At 28.8% G+C, this 17752-nt stretch overlaps 1 protein-coding gene across 1 annotated transcript; it reads left to right on the plus strand.

Annotated features, from left to right (window-relative positions):
- The first annotated feature begins 217 nt into the window (after positions 1–217).
- LOC100884062 (uncharacterized) lies at positions 218–17669 on the plus strand. The gene is made up of 26 exons (XM_076534474.1): positions 218–349; positions 480–613; positions 1017–1179; positions 1472–1581; positions 2416–2584; positions 3080–3225; positions 3474–3605; positions 4508–4742; positions 4866–5023; positions 7178–7305; positions 7909–8063; positions 8173–8297; positions 9718–9895; positions 10286–10696; positions 10827–11061; positions 11224–11366; positions 11797–12027; positions 12393–12552; positions 12676–12816; positions 13295–13440; positions 14140–14337; positions 14732–14938; positions 15641–16015; positions 16424–16583; positions 16820–16938; positions 17500–17669. Exons 1-26 carry the CDS (start codon positions 226–228, stop codon positions 17508–17510), a joined length of 4494 nt encoding a protein of 1497 aa, XP_076390589.1. The 5' UTR covers positions 218–225; the 3' UTR covers positions 17511–17669.
- The last annotated feature ends 83 nt before the right edge of the window (positions 17670–17752 follow it).

Consider the following 17752-nt stretch of genomic DNA (forward strand, 5'->3'; position numbering starts at 1 on the left):
TGTTGTGATAATTCTTTCACCTTTTCCTACAATTATATTTTATTTTTATTATAACTAAAGTTTAGTTTAGTCTTCTTTTACTATATTTTAATCCTATATGAATGTTTATACCTTATTTACAATTCAATTGTTTTATGTATTATATTAAAAATAGTATCGTTAAAAGATGTATGTTGTATATTAACAGTATATTATATTATGTGTCAAAGAAGAAAAGAATTTAGAATGTTTAAAGAAGTTGAATCGTTGACAAATATTTATTGCAAGATACATTGCTGTAACGCTTCATCTTTGACATTTAACCTTTTAATCATTTTCAGTTTAACATTGTTAGTAATGGGTCAAAAAGGTAAATATTTGTTTTAATTGATTAGAATAATAATAAATTTTAATTCAAAGTTATAATTTTTTTAATTTTCAATGAAAATTATAGAATTGTTCTTAATATTTAAGTAGTATTAATAGTAAACTATTTGCAGTGCATAATGCTACACGAACGGATTTAATGAAGTGTAAATTAACACAAAAGGGAATGGAATATAGAGGTTCAATAGCAAGAACCGTAGGCGATGTTCGTTGTCAAAATTGGGACTCTGAAGAACCGATACACGAGGTTCTCTTCTCATAAATTAACTCCATTATTTATTATTTATTTAACAATTAAGTATATAACTTTTTACAAATAGAAGAGATAATTCGTTTTTAGCAATCTTCCATTTTATAATTTTAAACGAAGCATGAAACCTTTGATAAATATCAGAAAACGACATATTGTATTTTTAGCAATTTTGCAAGTAAAAACAGAAGTAATAAAACGTTTAAATTTATGAACGTCGTAAAAATAAGAAACAAAAAATAATATAATGAAAAAATAATATTCAATACATAATTGTTACGAATCTTTTCTGCTACAATTTATTGTTAATAATTAACTACTAAGTAGTATTAATATTAGTACAGATAGCACTGAACATTTTTATTTTACTTCACTTTTTTATCGGTATTTGATGTATAAGGTCAGCGGTGATATACGAGATCAAGATTTCCCCGAGAGATCAATGAAGGCTGCAAAAAATTATTGTAGAAATCCCACGGGAGATATTAAGGGTCCATGGTGTTACACTTTAGATCCTTCACTTATAGATGATGTGTGTGATATACCGCTGTGTAATTTCGGAGGTGATGTAGAAATGCTTGTGTTTTATGTGTGTATTCTTTAATATATTCTTTAGTATATTCTTCATTGCGTTATTTAGTATTACTCTTTAGTATATTCTTCAATATATTCTTGAGTATATCATTGACTATATCTTTTACTATATTCTTCAGTGAAACATGAACGTTAATTTGTAACTACAGTTGAACAAAAATCTGATTCTTAAAAAGTTAAACTTTACACTACTACAAAACTTTTAGAAAAGCATATTATCAATTCGCTTGTATATAAGTTTATTTATTTTCTATCGGGTAGAATGCAAATTATCTGGACCAGGAGCAGAATATGGAGGCAGTAAAGAAACTTCTTCGTCGGGAAGAAAATGTAGACCATGGCACAAACGACATCAACTTGAAGATGCGAAAGTAATTTAAGAATTAGTGAACTTTCGTTATGTTTCACAGAACTTTGAAATTCGAAAATTTAGAAATTTAAAAATTTAGACAAATGCGAATTTGGAGATTTGGGAATTTAGGGATTTGGGATATTGAGATATTGGAAATTTGGGATACTGTAAATTTGGGAATTTGAGGATTTCAGAATATCAGAAATTGAGAATTTTAGAATTTGGAAATTTGGGATATTGGGAATTTGGAAATTTGGGAGAATGGGGATATGGGAATCTGGAAATTTGGGAATTTGTGAACTAGTGAATTCGAGAATATAAGAATTTAGGAATTTAGGAATTTGGGAATTTGGGAATTTTGGAATTTTGGAATTTTGGAATTTTGGAATTTTGGAATTTGGGAATTTTGGAATTTGGGAATTTGGGAATTTGGGAATTTGGGAATTTTGGAATTTGGGAATTTTGGAATTTGGGAATTTTGGAATTTGGGAATTTGGGAATTTGGGAGAATGGGGGTATGGGAATTTGTGAACTAGTGAATTCGAGAATTTAGAAATTTAGGAATTTAGGAATTTAGGAATTTAAGAATTTTGAAATTTTGGAATTTTGGAATTTTGGAATTTTGGAATTTTGGAATTTTGGAATTTTGGAATTTTGGAATTGGGAAATTTGGGAATTTAGAAATTTGGAAGTCGTTGATATGGAAATTTGTGAATTTGTGAATTTGTGAATTTGTGAATTTGAGAATTTGAGAATTTGCTATATCTGTGGCAATATAAAAAAATCAACTGCATTCATAAAAAATCACAATCATAAAATACGGTTAAAAATTATAATACAAATCATTTTACAGAGCCCAAAATTCGAGGGAACAAACTTTCCAGATAGATCTCTAAAAAAAGTTGAAAGTTTTTGCAGAAATCCTACAGGGGATGTTGGAGGTCCATGGTGTTATGTTGAACAGGACAATTTTGAATATGTTCAGAAAGAGTACTGCGATATTCATTTTTGTGATGATAGAGGTTCTTTTTTTAACTATTTTATATCTTTTAATGTCTCTTAAAAATGAAAATTAACATAAATTAATTTTTCAAAATCAATATAAATTATAACAAAATATGATATATTAAATAGTTGTTATAGATACTTATTCATTTCTATTCTACAATTTTTCTTTATTAATTTATTTTACAGTTTTACTTTATGAATTTATTTTACAATTATATTTTACAATTTTATTTTACAATTTTGTTTTACAATTTCATTTTACAATTTTATTTTACAATTTTATTTTACAATTTTATTTTACAATTTTATTTTACAATTTTATTCTACAATTTTATTTTACAATTTTATTCTACAATTTTATTTTACAAATTTGTGTTTACTAAATCTGTTTTCAATAGCTATAAAAATTAGCTTAATACAGAGTGGTTCTTTAAGTTCTTTAAATAATTTCTTAACTATTTATATAGTTATGTCATCTATCAAAACTTATACAAATTTCTTTTTCGTAGATTGTGTAGTACTGACCAAAAATGTGTCTCACTATGGAGTACTAACAAAATTGCATGCACCCAGTGGCAATGCAACGTTTTGGTTTAAATTATGGAACCCTAATGACGAAAAAAGGGTACGTTTATTATTATCGTCATATTTGATATAAGTATACATCAAATTTTTATATAAAAATTTCATATAATTCATTTTTATTTAATAAATTTTTCTGTGTGAAGGACAAATGTATTTAAAATTAAAAATATAATAATAATAATTTGATAACATTCAAAAATTTGTAACAAAATTTTTTAGCGAAGAAATTATTTTACCAGATATGGTAAAATGTTTTTGTGAAACGACTTTGTATTTATTCTTTTATAACTTCTTAACAGAAATTAATAATATTTATAGGCAGAAGCAAAAGTTTTGTTGAGTCTTCTTCCAGTTCCAGCTACTGCTGAACTTATAGCTGAAGATTGGACCGCGGGTGTAGAATTACTGTTTGCAAATTCTGGCAGTCGTCAAACATTTCCAAAGTATGAAGTTAGTAACTAATTTATTTATTTAGTTAGTATAATATAGTTAATCATAATATATTTATTGAGCGAGCGAGCCGAAGGCAAGCGAATGATCCTAAAAAGTGAGGGTCCGAACGCGCATATAAGGAAAATAAAAAAATGAATATTTCGGCACTTTGACGACGTAGTATGGTTCCTGAGGCAGTTAGAAACAAATTTCTATTAGGGTTTGATGCGTTTTGATGCCTAATAAAGCCGGGAAATCAATTTTTGTCGAATTCGGTCGAAAACGGTACAGGTGGCGCCATCTAGCGGCGAGCGGCGGAACTACGGAAAACTAAAATTCCGATTTTCTCCGAAATTAGGCAATTTTACGTATTTCTGAGGGTCAGAAATTGTTCTGTGACCTCCCTAGAACCAATAGCGTGCAGCCACTCTCATTGGTTGCTGTATAATTATTCTAACGTCATATCTTTTATAATTTTATATTTTTTGGTAATTTATTAACAAATTTATTGTTGTAATTATTTAAATTTATTAATTTTTTTTAACTTAATCTTGCAGATATGTTGCAAAATGATTATTTATTAGTAATATGTATATTAAATTATTATAAATCATAATAAATTTTAATAAATTATATTGAATTATTATAAAACCTATTAAAATATTTTATGAACCATATAAACTCGTAAATCATGCTAATTTCTTGTAAATCACATTAAACCATTATAAATAATATTAAATTATTATAAATCATACTAAATTATTATATATCTTATTAAATTAATATAAACCACGTTAAATAATTAGAAGCAATATTAAATTATTATAAATCATTAGAAATTATATTCAATTATCATAAACCATAATTATTACAAACGATTTAGATTATTATCATTATTATTATTATTGTTATTATGATAGGACGAAGAAGGTTTCGAGGATACTCCTGAAATCCTACTCGGAACAAAATGGACGGGAATATGGATAACATGGGGCGGTGGTTTCGTATCTGCAGGAATCGAAGGATCAATGAAACCGATACTCATGCAAGAATACAAAAAGAAACGCGGTATTACGAGTTTATACCCAGAAACGTTTCTTTATTATGGTTTGAGAGGTACAAACATTTTATGGAGTCCTCCATTTTGTCAATCGTGTGAGTTTTCCGATCTCTTATTCTCTAATTGTTATAGTTGATACAATTTGAAATTTTACTGTGATTTTATTATTTTATTAAATCGGATGGTACGTCGTTTATGATTTTGTAACTAATTTTTAGATTGCGAAGTTTACACAACGTTTGGAATCGATTTTTCGAAGGTTTGGGCCATGCAGAGACATAATGACACGGAAGACATTCGTTTTTTCGTCAGAGCGAGTCAAAATATTCATATACGACTGTACGAAACACCTGCACTCGAGTATCCTTCTGTAACGGTAATAATGTTTCTATTAAAAACCTTGAATATCATGTAAAAGTGAAAAGATGTTCGTAAAACGTTTGATACAATTTTCAAACAACTAAAATAACAATAACAAATTTTTAGTTCTCAAGTTGAGAAATAGGTAAATAAATAAAATTGAAAAATTTTTATTTCACTATTTTTCTTATAACATAATTCTTTTCTTTCTTTCAATTATTTATTTACGTTATAATAAATACTGTATTTCATTTTATAGTTTACATATTACATAATATTATAGTAACACATAATAACAACAGAAATTACTTTGTAGAGGTCTTTTTGATTTGACAAAAAGTAATAATTTATCGTGAAGTAATTAATTTAGAGAGTTAGATGTATTTCAAGAGAGTTATTCTCTAACATATCTTATTAAATTTAAATTTTCGCGCGCAAACTGGCAAAAGTACTACCAGCACCATCTCTCCGGCGAACAGGGTGAACTACACACTTTTGAAACTGCAGTTAAATTAGTTCTCGTCTTCTACCGCCAGATGGCGGCATTTAGAATAAAAATATAGAGATTGTTTTTCTATATTTAAAATTAGTCAATTAATAATAACTTTCAAAAATAACTGATTTGTTGAAACTTGTTTTGAAATATGTGGTGTTGAATTTAGATTTGATTATGGAATGAATAACGAACGTTTTTCTTTTAGAAATACAATTGAACATAAATAAAATTGAATATCAAATACAAATAAAATACTTCTTTATCGACGACTTGAAAATAGAATTCTTCTTGACTGACGACGACGCCGATGATCACCACAAAAACTCCTAGGGTAAGAATGGCTAAAATTGATACTAGTTTAATAAAGTCGAAACGGTTCAAAGTTAATTATTCTTCCACTCCGACATAATTTCATTCATATTATAATCAATTGTGCTAACAATATGAACTATATTATCTGAATTGAACCTAAAATATAGAGAATGCGTCTCTATATTTAAAATTAGTTAATAGATTAAAACTTCAAAAATAACTGATTTATTGATATTGATTTTGAAATGCGTGTTGCTGAATTTAAATTTGATTAAGGAATGAATAGCGAACGTTTTTCTTTTTAAAATATGCAATTGAACAATAAAATTGAATGTCAAATATAAATAGAAATCTTCTTTATCGATGGCTTGAAAATGAAATTCTTCTTGATCGACGATGACTCTGATGATCACCACAAAAACGATACCCATGGCGCCATCCAGCGGCAGTATGTGAACTAATGAAACTACAGTTTAAAAAGCGTGTAGTTCACCCTGTTCGCCGGAGAGATGGCGCTACTTGTTCCATTTTCTTAAAAACTCACTTAATATTGATTTTAATGATTCAAATGATATATATTTATTATGTATTTATTCATATTAATTCTATGGTGTGTGCAGTACATTCCGTGAGTCCGAAAATACGCATTATGTGTTCAGAATAGTTCACACACTACACTCTATCTCATCGATAATATAGGGAATGACGTAAAAGTGGCAAAAAATTTACTTCTGAATCGTCAAAAATTATTCTTATAGATATCTTCTTTTACAAAAATGAGCTACTTTGCAAAACTTAATAGTTTTCAGCTAAATGACGGTTTTCTCAAGTTTCCCTTCCTACCATCTGCCACTAAATGGCTATGCTTTTTGACGTCCACAGAATGCAATTTTAAAACTTACGTTTCTAACGTTCTTAGCGAATTATTATCTGTTCTTTTAAGATAGTAGAATATTATATAGGTCGTAGAGAAACGTAAAAATGAGTAATTTTAAAGAAATACACAATTTTCGGCTAGAATAGTAACTTCGTTCACCGCTAGATGTACAATTTTTAAAACCGCGCGCGGGAAAATATGAATTTGAAGAACGTTCAGAAATGCGGTTTCTAAAATACTTTAAAATTCTTTAAATGAAGTACTTCTAAATTAATTACTTCTTTACTTGAAACCAATTACTCTATTTTTAGTGCTTCTCTGAAATATTAAGTCACTATATTACTTTAATTAAAAATGTATAATTTAATTATGAAGGAGCGTTACATCAATAATTGTGTTTCTGAGGAAATACTATAATAAAAAGCAGATGACGTGAAGAGGTCGAAGAAGTACGGGGAGATAACGTGAGTGTTACTGTTTTGTAGGTAATTATAGGAAAAGATGTCACCTCTCTCACATATCAAGAAAGCGAGGAGTCAACAAAACATTATTTGAAGGAAATTGCAACTAGGGGATTGCTAGATTTCTGGTCCTGGAGGGAATTTGCTATCAGGTTGGTACGTTCGTCCATTTATTACGTTATTTTTCAAGTTTTGAATTTTGAAACAAAATTGTTTCAATTGTTATATTCAATTGTTTCAATTGTTGTATTAAAAATATTATTAAATAATTAATACAAAAATACAATTCTGTAAAATAAAATACCTAAGTTTGTAAAAGTTTACAATTAATAATTTAAAGTTAGACAAAAATGGTTGTACTAATTATTTATTAATTTTCTTAATATAACAGTTAACTGATTGTTGACTGATTGAAAGAAAATAAAAATTTAATGAACTGTTCTTCTGTAAAATTAAATCAAATTATTTTATAGTAAAAGTTAACAGTAATTTAATACAAAAATTTATAAAAATACAATAGAGTTCTAATTTGATAAATTTTTATCAGAGGATATGACCTTTCAAAACTATTTCAGTTTGAAGAATTTTATTTTGAATTCTTGAACTTTAAACAATTTTTGTCTAATTTCAAATTAAGGAATTTTAATTTTAATTATCAATTAAGTTTTTGAACCTTTCAATTTCAATTTTAATTAAAAATTAAATTGTAATATTATTTGTTTAACTAAATTAAGTGTAGTATTATTACATTACAGTATTTTTGGCGGACATTTTCGTTTGTTTTCTCAAAAAACCAGAGGTGCAATCGAAATTTTATACATGAATGAGAACTTTTTCGCTACCTTGAGGTGGTTTAGTATTGGAAGCGAAAAGACTATAGCACAATGGACACTGTTTTGTCCTCCAGAAGGTATTATTTTATTTTTACCTTAATTTTTTATAAATATTTGGTATTTCTGATTTCTTTAAAAAATTTTAATATTAGAAATATAACGCTGTTTCTTATTTGATATTAACAGAAGCAGATGCAGTGGAAGATCCTTGGCCACCTAATTGCGTTTCTGATTTTAGAGATTTCGAGTACAAAGGTTCTCAATGGACCACCATCAATGAAATTCCCTGTATTCCGTGGATTTCAAGTCAAGTAAATTCTGAAACATATTTAGTTTATATACAAAACTATGTGAAAATTTAAAATGATAATTATTCAATAATTTAGAAGTTGGAATAATAATACAGGCATCAAAAATGAAAAGTTTCAGTGGAAACAATAATAATGTTCATTTTCTTCATTTTCGTACTTAAATTTATTATCTAAATATTAAATCTATCATTTGGTTTATTATGAAATTTCTACATTCACAATTTTTACAGATTTAAAGAAAAAATAAGTTTAATGAAAAATAATAAAAATGAATAAACTATTAATATATTATTAACCTAAGCATTCTCAAGTTCTTTTATTTAAAAGTTATTGACAAAATTTTTATAAAAGTCGATCAAACAATTTATCAAATATTGAACATTTTTTTGATAAATTTAATAGAAAATAATAAAAATAAATAGATCTTCAATATAATATTCAAAATTCTCTTCAAGTTTTTTTGTTTAAATATTATTAGCAAGAATTTTATAGAATTTGACTAAATAATTTATTAAACATTGACAATTTTTCGCACAAATTTTAAAGAAAAAATAAATTTAATAGAAAATAACAAAAATAAGTAAATTTTCAAAATTAGATTCACCCTTCTCTTCAAGTTTTTCTATTGAAATATTATTAACAATATTTTTACAAAAGTCGACTAAACAATTTATCAAACATTAAATATTGAAAATTTATTTTTTCTTGTCGTAAAAATGTTCAGTGTTCTCCACAGACTTCTTCGTTCGAATATTAATAACAACGAATATTTTTATAGAAGTTGATCGATCAACTTATCAAACGCTGATAAGCGGATATTAATTCCACTTTTATTTTTCGCTTTCTCTATCATCAGAGGAAATTGAAAATTAAATGTACAGCTATAAAGGTTGTTCGCACTTTCATCGTTTTTCACCACAACAAAAGTGACATTTACAATTCTGACGCCATATTATGGTAGTCCTAATAGAGAGAACAAATTATTCTTGCACTTAGAACATTTTTCCTTGCAATTTTCATGGAAATGCACTCATTTGCATTATAAATTTGTTATTTTTGGCTCTGGTATTAATATTTAAATTTAAAGTAATGTTTATTGTTTTATTTCTTTAGTAATATTTTATAGTACTTTTTGTAGTATTTTTTTTTTAGAGTTTTACACTGAATTTCTCATAGCATTTTTTATAATATACAATTTCATAGCATTTTTCGCAGTATATTTGCAGTACTTTTTATAATATTTTTTATGGAATTTTTCAAAGTACTTTTTATAGTATTTTTTACAGTATTTTTTATAGAATTTTTCACAATATTTTTCATAGTATTTTTCATATTATTTTTCATAGCATTTTTCACAGAATATTACATAGAATTTTACACAGTATTTTTCATAATGTTTTTCATATTATTTTTCAACCAGGTTCAAAGTGAAGATAAAGTCGATGAAAAATTTACAGACGGCTCAGCACTGAAGGCGCTAAATAAATGCAGAAATCCCACTCACGATCCTAATGGTCCTTATTGTTACGCATATAAACCATGGGAAAGTGAGCCAAGTTCGAAATATTACTGTACCATACAAACCTGCAGATCATCAGGTAAATGATACTAAAAACAAACAACTACCTAATCGCTCGAAATAAAAGTAAATACTCATTACTATAAGAAAGTTCACACTTCATTACGTAACAGTAAAATGTTTTTTACGACGGATAACATCAAGTATATGTTACTACAATTCATAACAAATAATTGACAAATGATCCTCGGCCACTTTCATAATATAATTTATTAAATGGTCATTTGGTCCGGTAGTTTTAGTGCTAATTAACAGACTGTTCTTATCATCTTCAAAATTACGAATTGAGTAACGTTAGTGTTTTCAGAGGCTTCAGTATTGCAAAGTATTGATAGCGTTTCAAACATGCTGCACTTTCTATGTAATTAATAATAAATACCGCGTTTTTAATTTCTTTTTCGATTTCTAGATTGTCGAATGGCTGGAACTGCAAATGATTATATAGGAACCTTGTCAAAAACACGTTCAGGACGAACGTGTGACTTTTGGCCAATAGGACCTGGTTCTCAATCATTAACGAGTACAACCAAAGCAAATGTCGTGACAATTCCTCCATTACGACTACGTACGGGAAATCCAAATGTTTTCGTTTTTGGTTCACCAAAAAAATCCACGACACCAAAACCTAAACCAGCTATGCCAGCTAGTGTCAGAAATGGTCGAAAAGGCTTTAATAACACTATGTACCCAGAAGGCAGTGCTAAGAATGCTAGTAATTATTGTAGAAATCCTTCGCGTAATATCGCCGGGACTTGGTGTTATACGACGGATCCTTCGTTACCTCGAGACCTTTGCAATGTTAGAGATTGTGAGAAACCAGGTAGATGTTGCAATGAAATTTGGGAATATTGGAATATTTACAAGTTGGAATTTGGGGTATTTGGATTTTAGGGAATTTGGAATTTGAGATGTTTGGATTTTAATCAATAAAGAATAATGTTTTACTTCAGAAGAGTTTACGTATCTGATGAGAGAAGATGGTACAGGCAGACGGTTATACGTTCTACCGGAATATCGTTCGGAAGGTTTACACTTTGCTTTAAAAGCTTGGGAACCAGATAATCCGGATTCTGTCAGCTTCGTCTTTACAGCCGACGATGGCTTCAAATCTCGTTACATCCTCAAAATAGGAACGGTGGATAATGAGAGAGTGATTCTTTTTTATCAGTCTGAAACTGATCGTAAGTAAATCTTACATTTTGATCATTTTTCATTACTGAATTACTTAAAATATCAGAAAGATGTATGCTCAACAATTTTTATGTAATACATTAATTTTTAATGAGTTAAAACAATTTAAGTAATTTTAATATTTGCAGTAATTTTTTGTTAGTTTATTGTTTTTAGTGATATTAGTGACTCTAGTAACTTTAGTGACTTTAGTGATTTTAGGGATTTTAGTGATTCTAGTGATTCTGGTGATTTTAGGGATTCTAGGAATTCTAGTAATTCTAGTGATTCTAGGAATTCCAGTGATTTGAGTGATTTCAGTAATTTTTAATTACTAAAACTAGTTTAGTTACTAATTAAAAATTGATGTATTGAGTACTAGTGTATAAATAAATTATTGTATTGAATTTAATATTTAACTAATATTTTTACATAATAAACTATTCTTTACCTCAATATCCTTCAAACAACAATCTACCCATACATTATATTTTTACTGCTTTTCATTAATTAAATGACATGTCTTTTGCAATACCGTTAAATTTTTGTAATACTCGTAAATGATTTCTTAATAATCATCTATTACTTAGCACACTTTCTATACAACAAATTATATTTTACTTTAATCGCAATTTACTTCGATTTATTTAATTGATATCACTTTATGTTACTTAGAATAAATAGTTGCGTAGTATCTATTCTTTTGTATTTTATCATAGTAAAGCTTAGAACTATACCTGAAATGTATAGGTATCACAATAGTCAAAAAGAAAACATTACCGCATCTACTTTATATGGGAAAGTGGACCGGCTTTATATTGCGAATACCACGTGGTCGAGTATTGCTTTATTACGAGGATGATCCAACACCGATCTTTGAATGGACTCATGTCGATCCACCACATTGCTTTTTGCCCATGTATTATTACTATGGCAGTGACATGGGAAGAGCCGTTGGAATTGCTTTCGATCGTGATTCAAGTATAAATATTTGTTACATTTTAATTTAATACATTTGACACTATTCTTTTTTAATAAACTATTTGGTTCTTTTAAAAAATTCAAAACAGAAATTATTTTTCTCTTAATAAATTCAATTATTTAAATCTAGTAATTGAAAAAATTGAGTATATTAATTATTAATTCATTTAATTATTTATATATACACAATTTTACTTATTATTTATATTGTTATTAATTATCTAAATACATGTAATGTTACTAAATATTTATACATTTTCTAATTATATACATAAAATTTTACTAATTATTTGTACTTTTACTAATCACTTATTATACATAACCTTACTAATTATTTACGTGCGAACAATTTTGTACGCAAACAGGTTGTCACATAGAAAATACAAAAACAGAACGATATACAAGAATCCTGTCACTGTCAACATGGATCCAAACAGAAGTAGTGTATCCAAAAGAAGTAACATTTCATCTTCGAGGAAAAGGGAAAATTACTATACCTTTATATTTAATGCTTGCAATTCCAGGGTAGGTCTACAAATATTTTCATATAAAACGTTTAATTATTCATTCATTACATAGATCTATCATCCATATATTTACTACCGAACAATTCTAAGTTTGTATTTAAAAAAATTATTTCTCAAATAGATTTTATGTAATCACGTTCAACGAAGCAGAACGTCAAATTGTTTTCTCGAAAAATACTTATCCCAATGTAGTGATTTTTCATAAGCAAATAACGCATGTGCCTTTATTTTTAACGAATTCATGGACCAATATTACAATCAGGTAAAGTCTTTAAATAATATAACTATTTATAATAAATTTGTTAGTTATTAAGTCTTAATTATTTCACTATCACTAGTTTTAACTACTTGCAATAGCAGTGTAAGTACAGTAGTTGTGTGTTTTTGAGACATAATTGGTCCATTTGTTTTGGCGCCACCTAGTGTGGATCTTGTGAGTCGATTGCGATTGCGTTTTTCGTACGGTTTACGGAATGTGATTATTTTGGCGTGCATATTTTGGCGCGTAATAATAAGTAATATTATTCTCGTAAATATAATTTCTAGTGCTATACGCACGACCCACTTAATTATTCTATAATAAAAATCAAATAAAACTAACTTGATATTCAATATTTGCTAAACTGAATATTGTAAATTGTGTTGATGTTAATAAAATGAAGTGAATTGTAATATACATGGTTAGTTAAAAATAGAATACATATAAAATAAATTAGTTAATAATGATTGAAAATTTACAGGTGGTCAGGAAGTAGTATGGAAATTTATTCGAACAAAACAAGTGTGTTTCGTTATAGACACAATAGTCCTCTAGTGTTCTACTATTTTTCGATCGGTGCAAGTTCTGACAGTTGGGTCACGTGGTCTGTGAATTGTATGCCTACAGGTAAATTTACTCGAAGAAAAAATTAATATTAAATTTTGTTCAGCGAACAAAAACCGTCGTATTACAAGTACTATTATTAGAAGATATTGTGTTATAAGTAATATTACAAGAAAATATCGTATTGCATATAACATTACAACAAAATATCGTGAAAAATATCTAGAAGTCTAGAAAAGTTAGTACAATTTCATCGTTATGTATTGTTGAACGTAATAAGGCTCCTGTTACGACTCGGTTTGCATGTGTTCGTTTGTCTACACATTACAAGTCACAATTTTGCGTCTTTTCCCTTGAAATTTTCAGGGTGGACTCGCGAGACAGCCTAAATTTGCTGTATAGATTTTGGCGACGATTCGACAGGAACCCGTCGACGATCGTCGAACTAAAAACCGTGTTTCGGTATCGTTTCGATAATTTTTCACACGTAGAATCGACTGGAGGCACGTTAAAAGCTCTGTAACTCATCGTCGACGATACTTGGTCGTCGTTGACGTCGGTCGTGGTGAAATCGAGAATAATCGTGTTCGGTATCGTTTTCGATAGTTTCAGATACGTTTGATCATTTATAACGACTTTAAAATCTTTGTGTCTCTTGTTCCATCTATATGTTTACGGTGCTCGAAATTTTACGCGTTTGAATTCGAAGGCACCTGATTTGTAAACGTATTAATTACATATTCATTATGTTTATGTGCATAGACATAGATGGACCTCCTCTTGATGGTGGTTGGTCCGAATGGGGACCATGGGCATGCAGTGTTAGCTGCAATGGTGGTACAGGAACGCGAAAACGACGATGTGATTCTCCCAAACCGAATGTTAGAGGAGAGCCTTGTGTAGGGCCTAGTACCATGAGTGGCCGTTGCAATGAAATTCTCTGCGGCGATATAACAGAAGGTAATAATACATTTAAAATTATTTTGGATTACGAAATTTTATAAATGTATTTTATAAAATTATGAAATTACTCAATATGGTAGTTTTTATACTACATCAACGTCTATAAGATATATTTATAGTAATATAACGACATTTACAATAACATAGTAGTATTTACAACATATCAACACGTGTAAAGTATATTTTAAATATTATTTATAGTAGCATAACAACATTTACAGCAGTTAAGGTAATATTTATAGTGCATTAATATGTATAAAATGCGTCAATAGTAATATTTATGATACATCAATATTTTTGAAAGTATCTACAATTCGCTTAAGGTTAAAAGTTCAACGATGGCGACTAAAAGGTAGGAGACTATTACTATAGAGATTCTTTTGATAAACAGATACGGTAAACTTGATCAACAGAAGAATTCGAAGCCAGCACACTGCTCTTACAGTAAAACAATACGAGGCTATTACGATCGAGTCTGATTCTGATATTATTAAACTAATTAGTGCGGAATCTCCACGGTCGGAATTACAGTGGTCCTTAAATGGCGTCTTCGTGCAAGATGAACCGGGCAGATTAGAATTGAAAGACTACAATGTTGGTATGTGATTATGTTTTATGATCGATAAGAATTGAATTATAAAGTGTTTTATATTACGGTTTATACGGTATTGTGGGAATTAATAACGACTATAACATTAATATAGTTATAATAATAGAATAATTATCAGTGATTAGTATAATTTAGGAGTTAAGAGTTTTGGGATTTTGATAACATGATATCATCATGACTTGAAAAATTGAAAAGTCAGAAGATAGAAAAATTGAAGAATTGAAGAATTGCAAAATTGAAGAGTTGAAGAGATGAAGAATTGAAGAATTGAAGAACTGAAGAATGGAAGAACTGAAGAATTGAAGAGTTGAAGAATTGAAGAGCTGAAGAGTTGAAGAGTTGAAGAATTGAAGAATTGAAGAATTGAAGAATTGAAGAATTGAAGAATTGAAGAATTGAAGAGTTGAAAAATTGAAAAATTGAAAAATTGAATAATTGAATCTTTGAAAACTTGAAAATTGGCAAACTTGAAATCTTGAAAACCTGAAAACCTGAAAACTTCAAATTTTCATGGACTTAAGAATTAACGAGTTTGAAAAATTTTTAAATCCTCCATTTTGAAATTTGATATTCGAATTGTCTGTCTTTCCCCAATAAACTAGAGCATCAATAATTCAATACACTAAAAATAAATAAATCAAAGATATAACCGTACTAAATACTTACTAATTCATTATTCTATTTTTTCAGAAATAATGATGGCCTCTTTAAATCATTCTGGCGTGTACGCAATGACTCTACGTCGAATCGATGGAACGTATTCAATCATCAAGGTGGTCAGTTTAGCAGTAATTCCATCGAAGGAAAGTGTACAACGAAGAAGAGAAACGTTAAGTACGACGGTGACATGTCACTGCACAATTTTGGGTCATGTTTACTCGGAGCTTCAAGTTTCTTGGCTGATAGAAAATGAAGTATGGAAAGATTACGGAATCACGCTTCCTATTGCCGCTGATATTGAACACATTGCTGCGGTGAATAAAACTCACGACGGGATGTGGCAGTGTGTTGTTAAACAAAACGATTTGGGATTCGAATGGATAACGAATATGATTCTCGTTAAAGGTATTCAATTATTTGTAAAATGTAATGATTTACTTATTTGGATAAATATAGAAATTATTTATTTATTTGAACACATTTAGTAATTGCTTATTTAAATAAATGTAATCAAATTATTTGTAACATTGTTTACAAGAGAAATTATTTAACTGTTTACTTACTCCAATAAATTTAGAAATCATTTATTTAAATAAATCTAGTTAAATCATTTTCAACATAACAAGTTACATTATTTTATAAAAATTATTGTAAAAACTAATTTATACAAATTACATGAAGTATAGTGTGTAATAAATAAGCAATATACTAATGTACTAATATTTTATACACAACAGATGTTTGAACCTGTAACTTTATTTCAGAACATGCTGTCTTTATTTATTTGGAAAAATAATCGTTTACATTTTCAAGTTTTAGGACCACCAAATTGGCGAACTCATTTGATGGAAGACCAGGCAACTCGACCCTTTTTTGGCTGGCTACCGAATGAAGAATACGTTAGCGTTTTAGCAGTTATCCTTTTTGTGATCCTAGTAGGAGGTGCACTGGCAGGATCTATTTTTTATATAAGGTTTAAATAGAAAACATTTTTTTACATGTTTTATACATTGCTTCTCATTAGAATATGTATTTTATTCACATATTTGATACACTCCTAATTTTAAGGATATTTATTTCATTTTTGTTACTTGTAATTTTATAACTAAAATATACTTACACGTAATAATTTACTTCTTAATTTGTAATAAGTTTGAGAATGTAATTACTTATTAATTTAACTAAATACTTTATTTTCTCATTTTTTAGAGTTCGAGAAAGTGCTAAAGAACTTCTTGCTGTAAAAAAACAACCTACAACTACGAGTACCACACAGTATGAACCATTAACAAGTGACACACAATATGAACAAACTACTGATGAACCAGGTAAACTATGATTTATGACCTAATACTATCATAATCATGAAAGATATGTATGCATTATGTTCTGGTATAATATAATATGATATATTACATATATCATAAAACATATATTTATTATGCATATTATGAAATTTACATATATTATAAAATATACATTTTACACATTACATACATTATGAAATATATCTACTAGATATATCATAAAATATATGCGTTATATACATATTACATATGTCATCGAATATACACTTGATATATTACCACAAACCCTCCAAGACTTTCTGTAAAAAGTGTCAGTGTATCGACTTGCGAGCGGTAGGTAACGAAAGTAGTCTAAATCCCAAATTTCACCCGTCATTAACATGTCAAAGCGTCAAACGCGTCAAGGATGGTCCGAAAGGCCCCCTGACCGAGGCGATATTCAGCAACGTTCGAAAAAGCGAACGCGAAAATAATCGTGGCGGGAAAAACGCGCGCCCGTTGGCTGCTGATCGATTTCGTAACTTTATTCGTGGCCGTTCGAGCGTTCCGTCGTAACGAATGAATAAAAGGCGAGTCTTTCAGGTGACGGGTAGAAAGAGGAGAGCGAAAAGAAGTGGCGGCGAGCCCGCGGAGCAAAGTGGAAAACGAGCCGGTGAAGAAGAAGAAGAAGAGGAGGAAGGTAGAAGACAGATGTAAGAAGAGGATCCAGAGAGAGGAAGGCCCTACTCTCGGGCGAGGCTGCCTTGCAAGAATATCGTCGGTGCAGGCCTGAGGAAACGCGACGAAAGAAAGAAATAAGAGAGTCCCAGAAGGCTGTTAGGTGGAAGAAATGGCG

Source organism: Megachile rotundata, chromosome 8 (assembly GCF_050947335.1).
Source record: "Megachile rotundata isolate GNS110a chromosome 8, iyMegRotu1, whole genome shotgun sequence".
NCBI classification, from domain to species: Eukaryota; Metazoa; Arthropoda; class Insecta; order Hymenoptera; family Megachilidae; genus Megachile; species Megachile rotundata.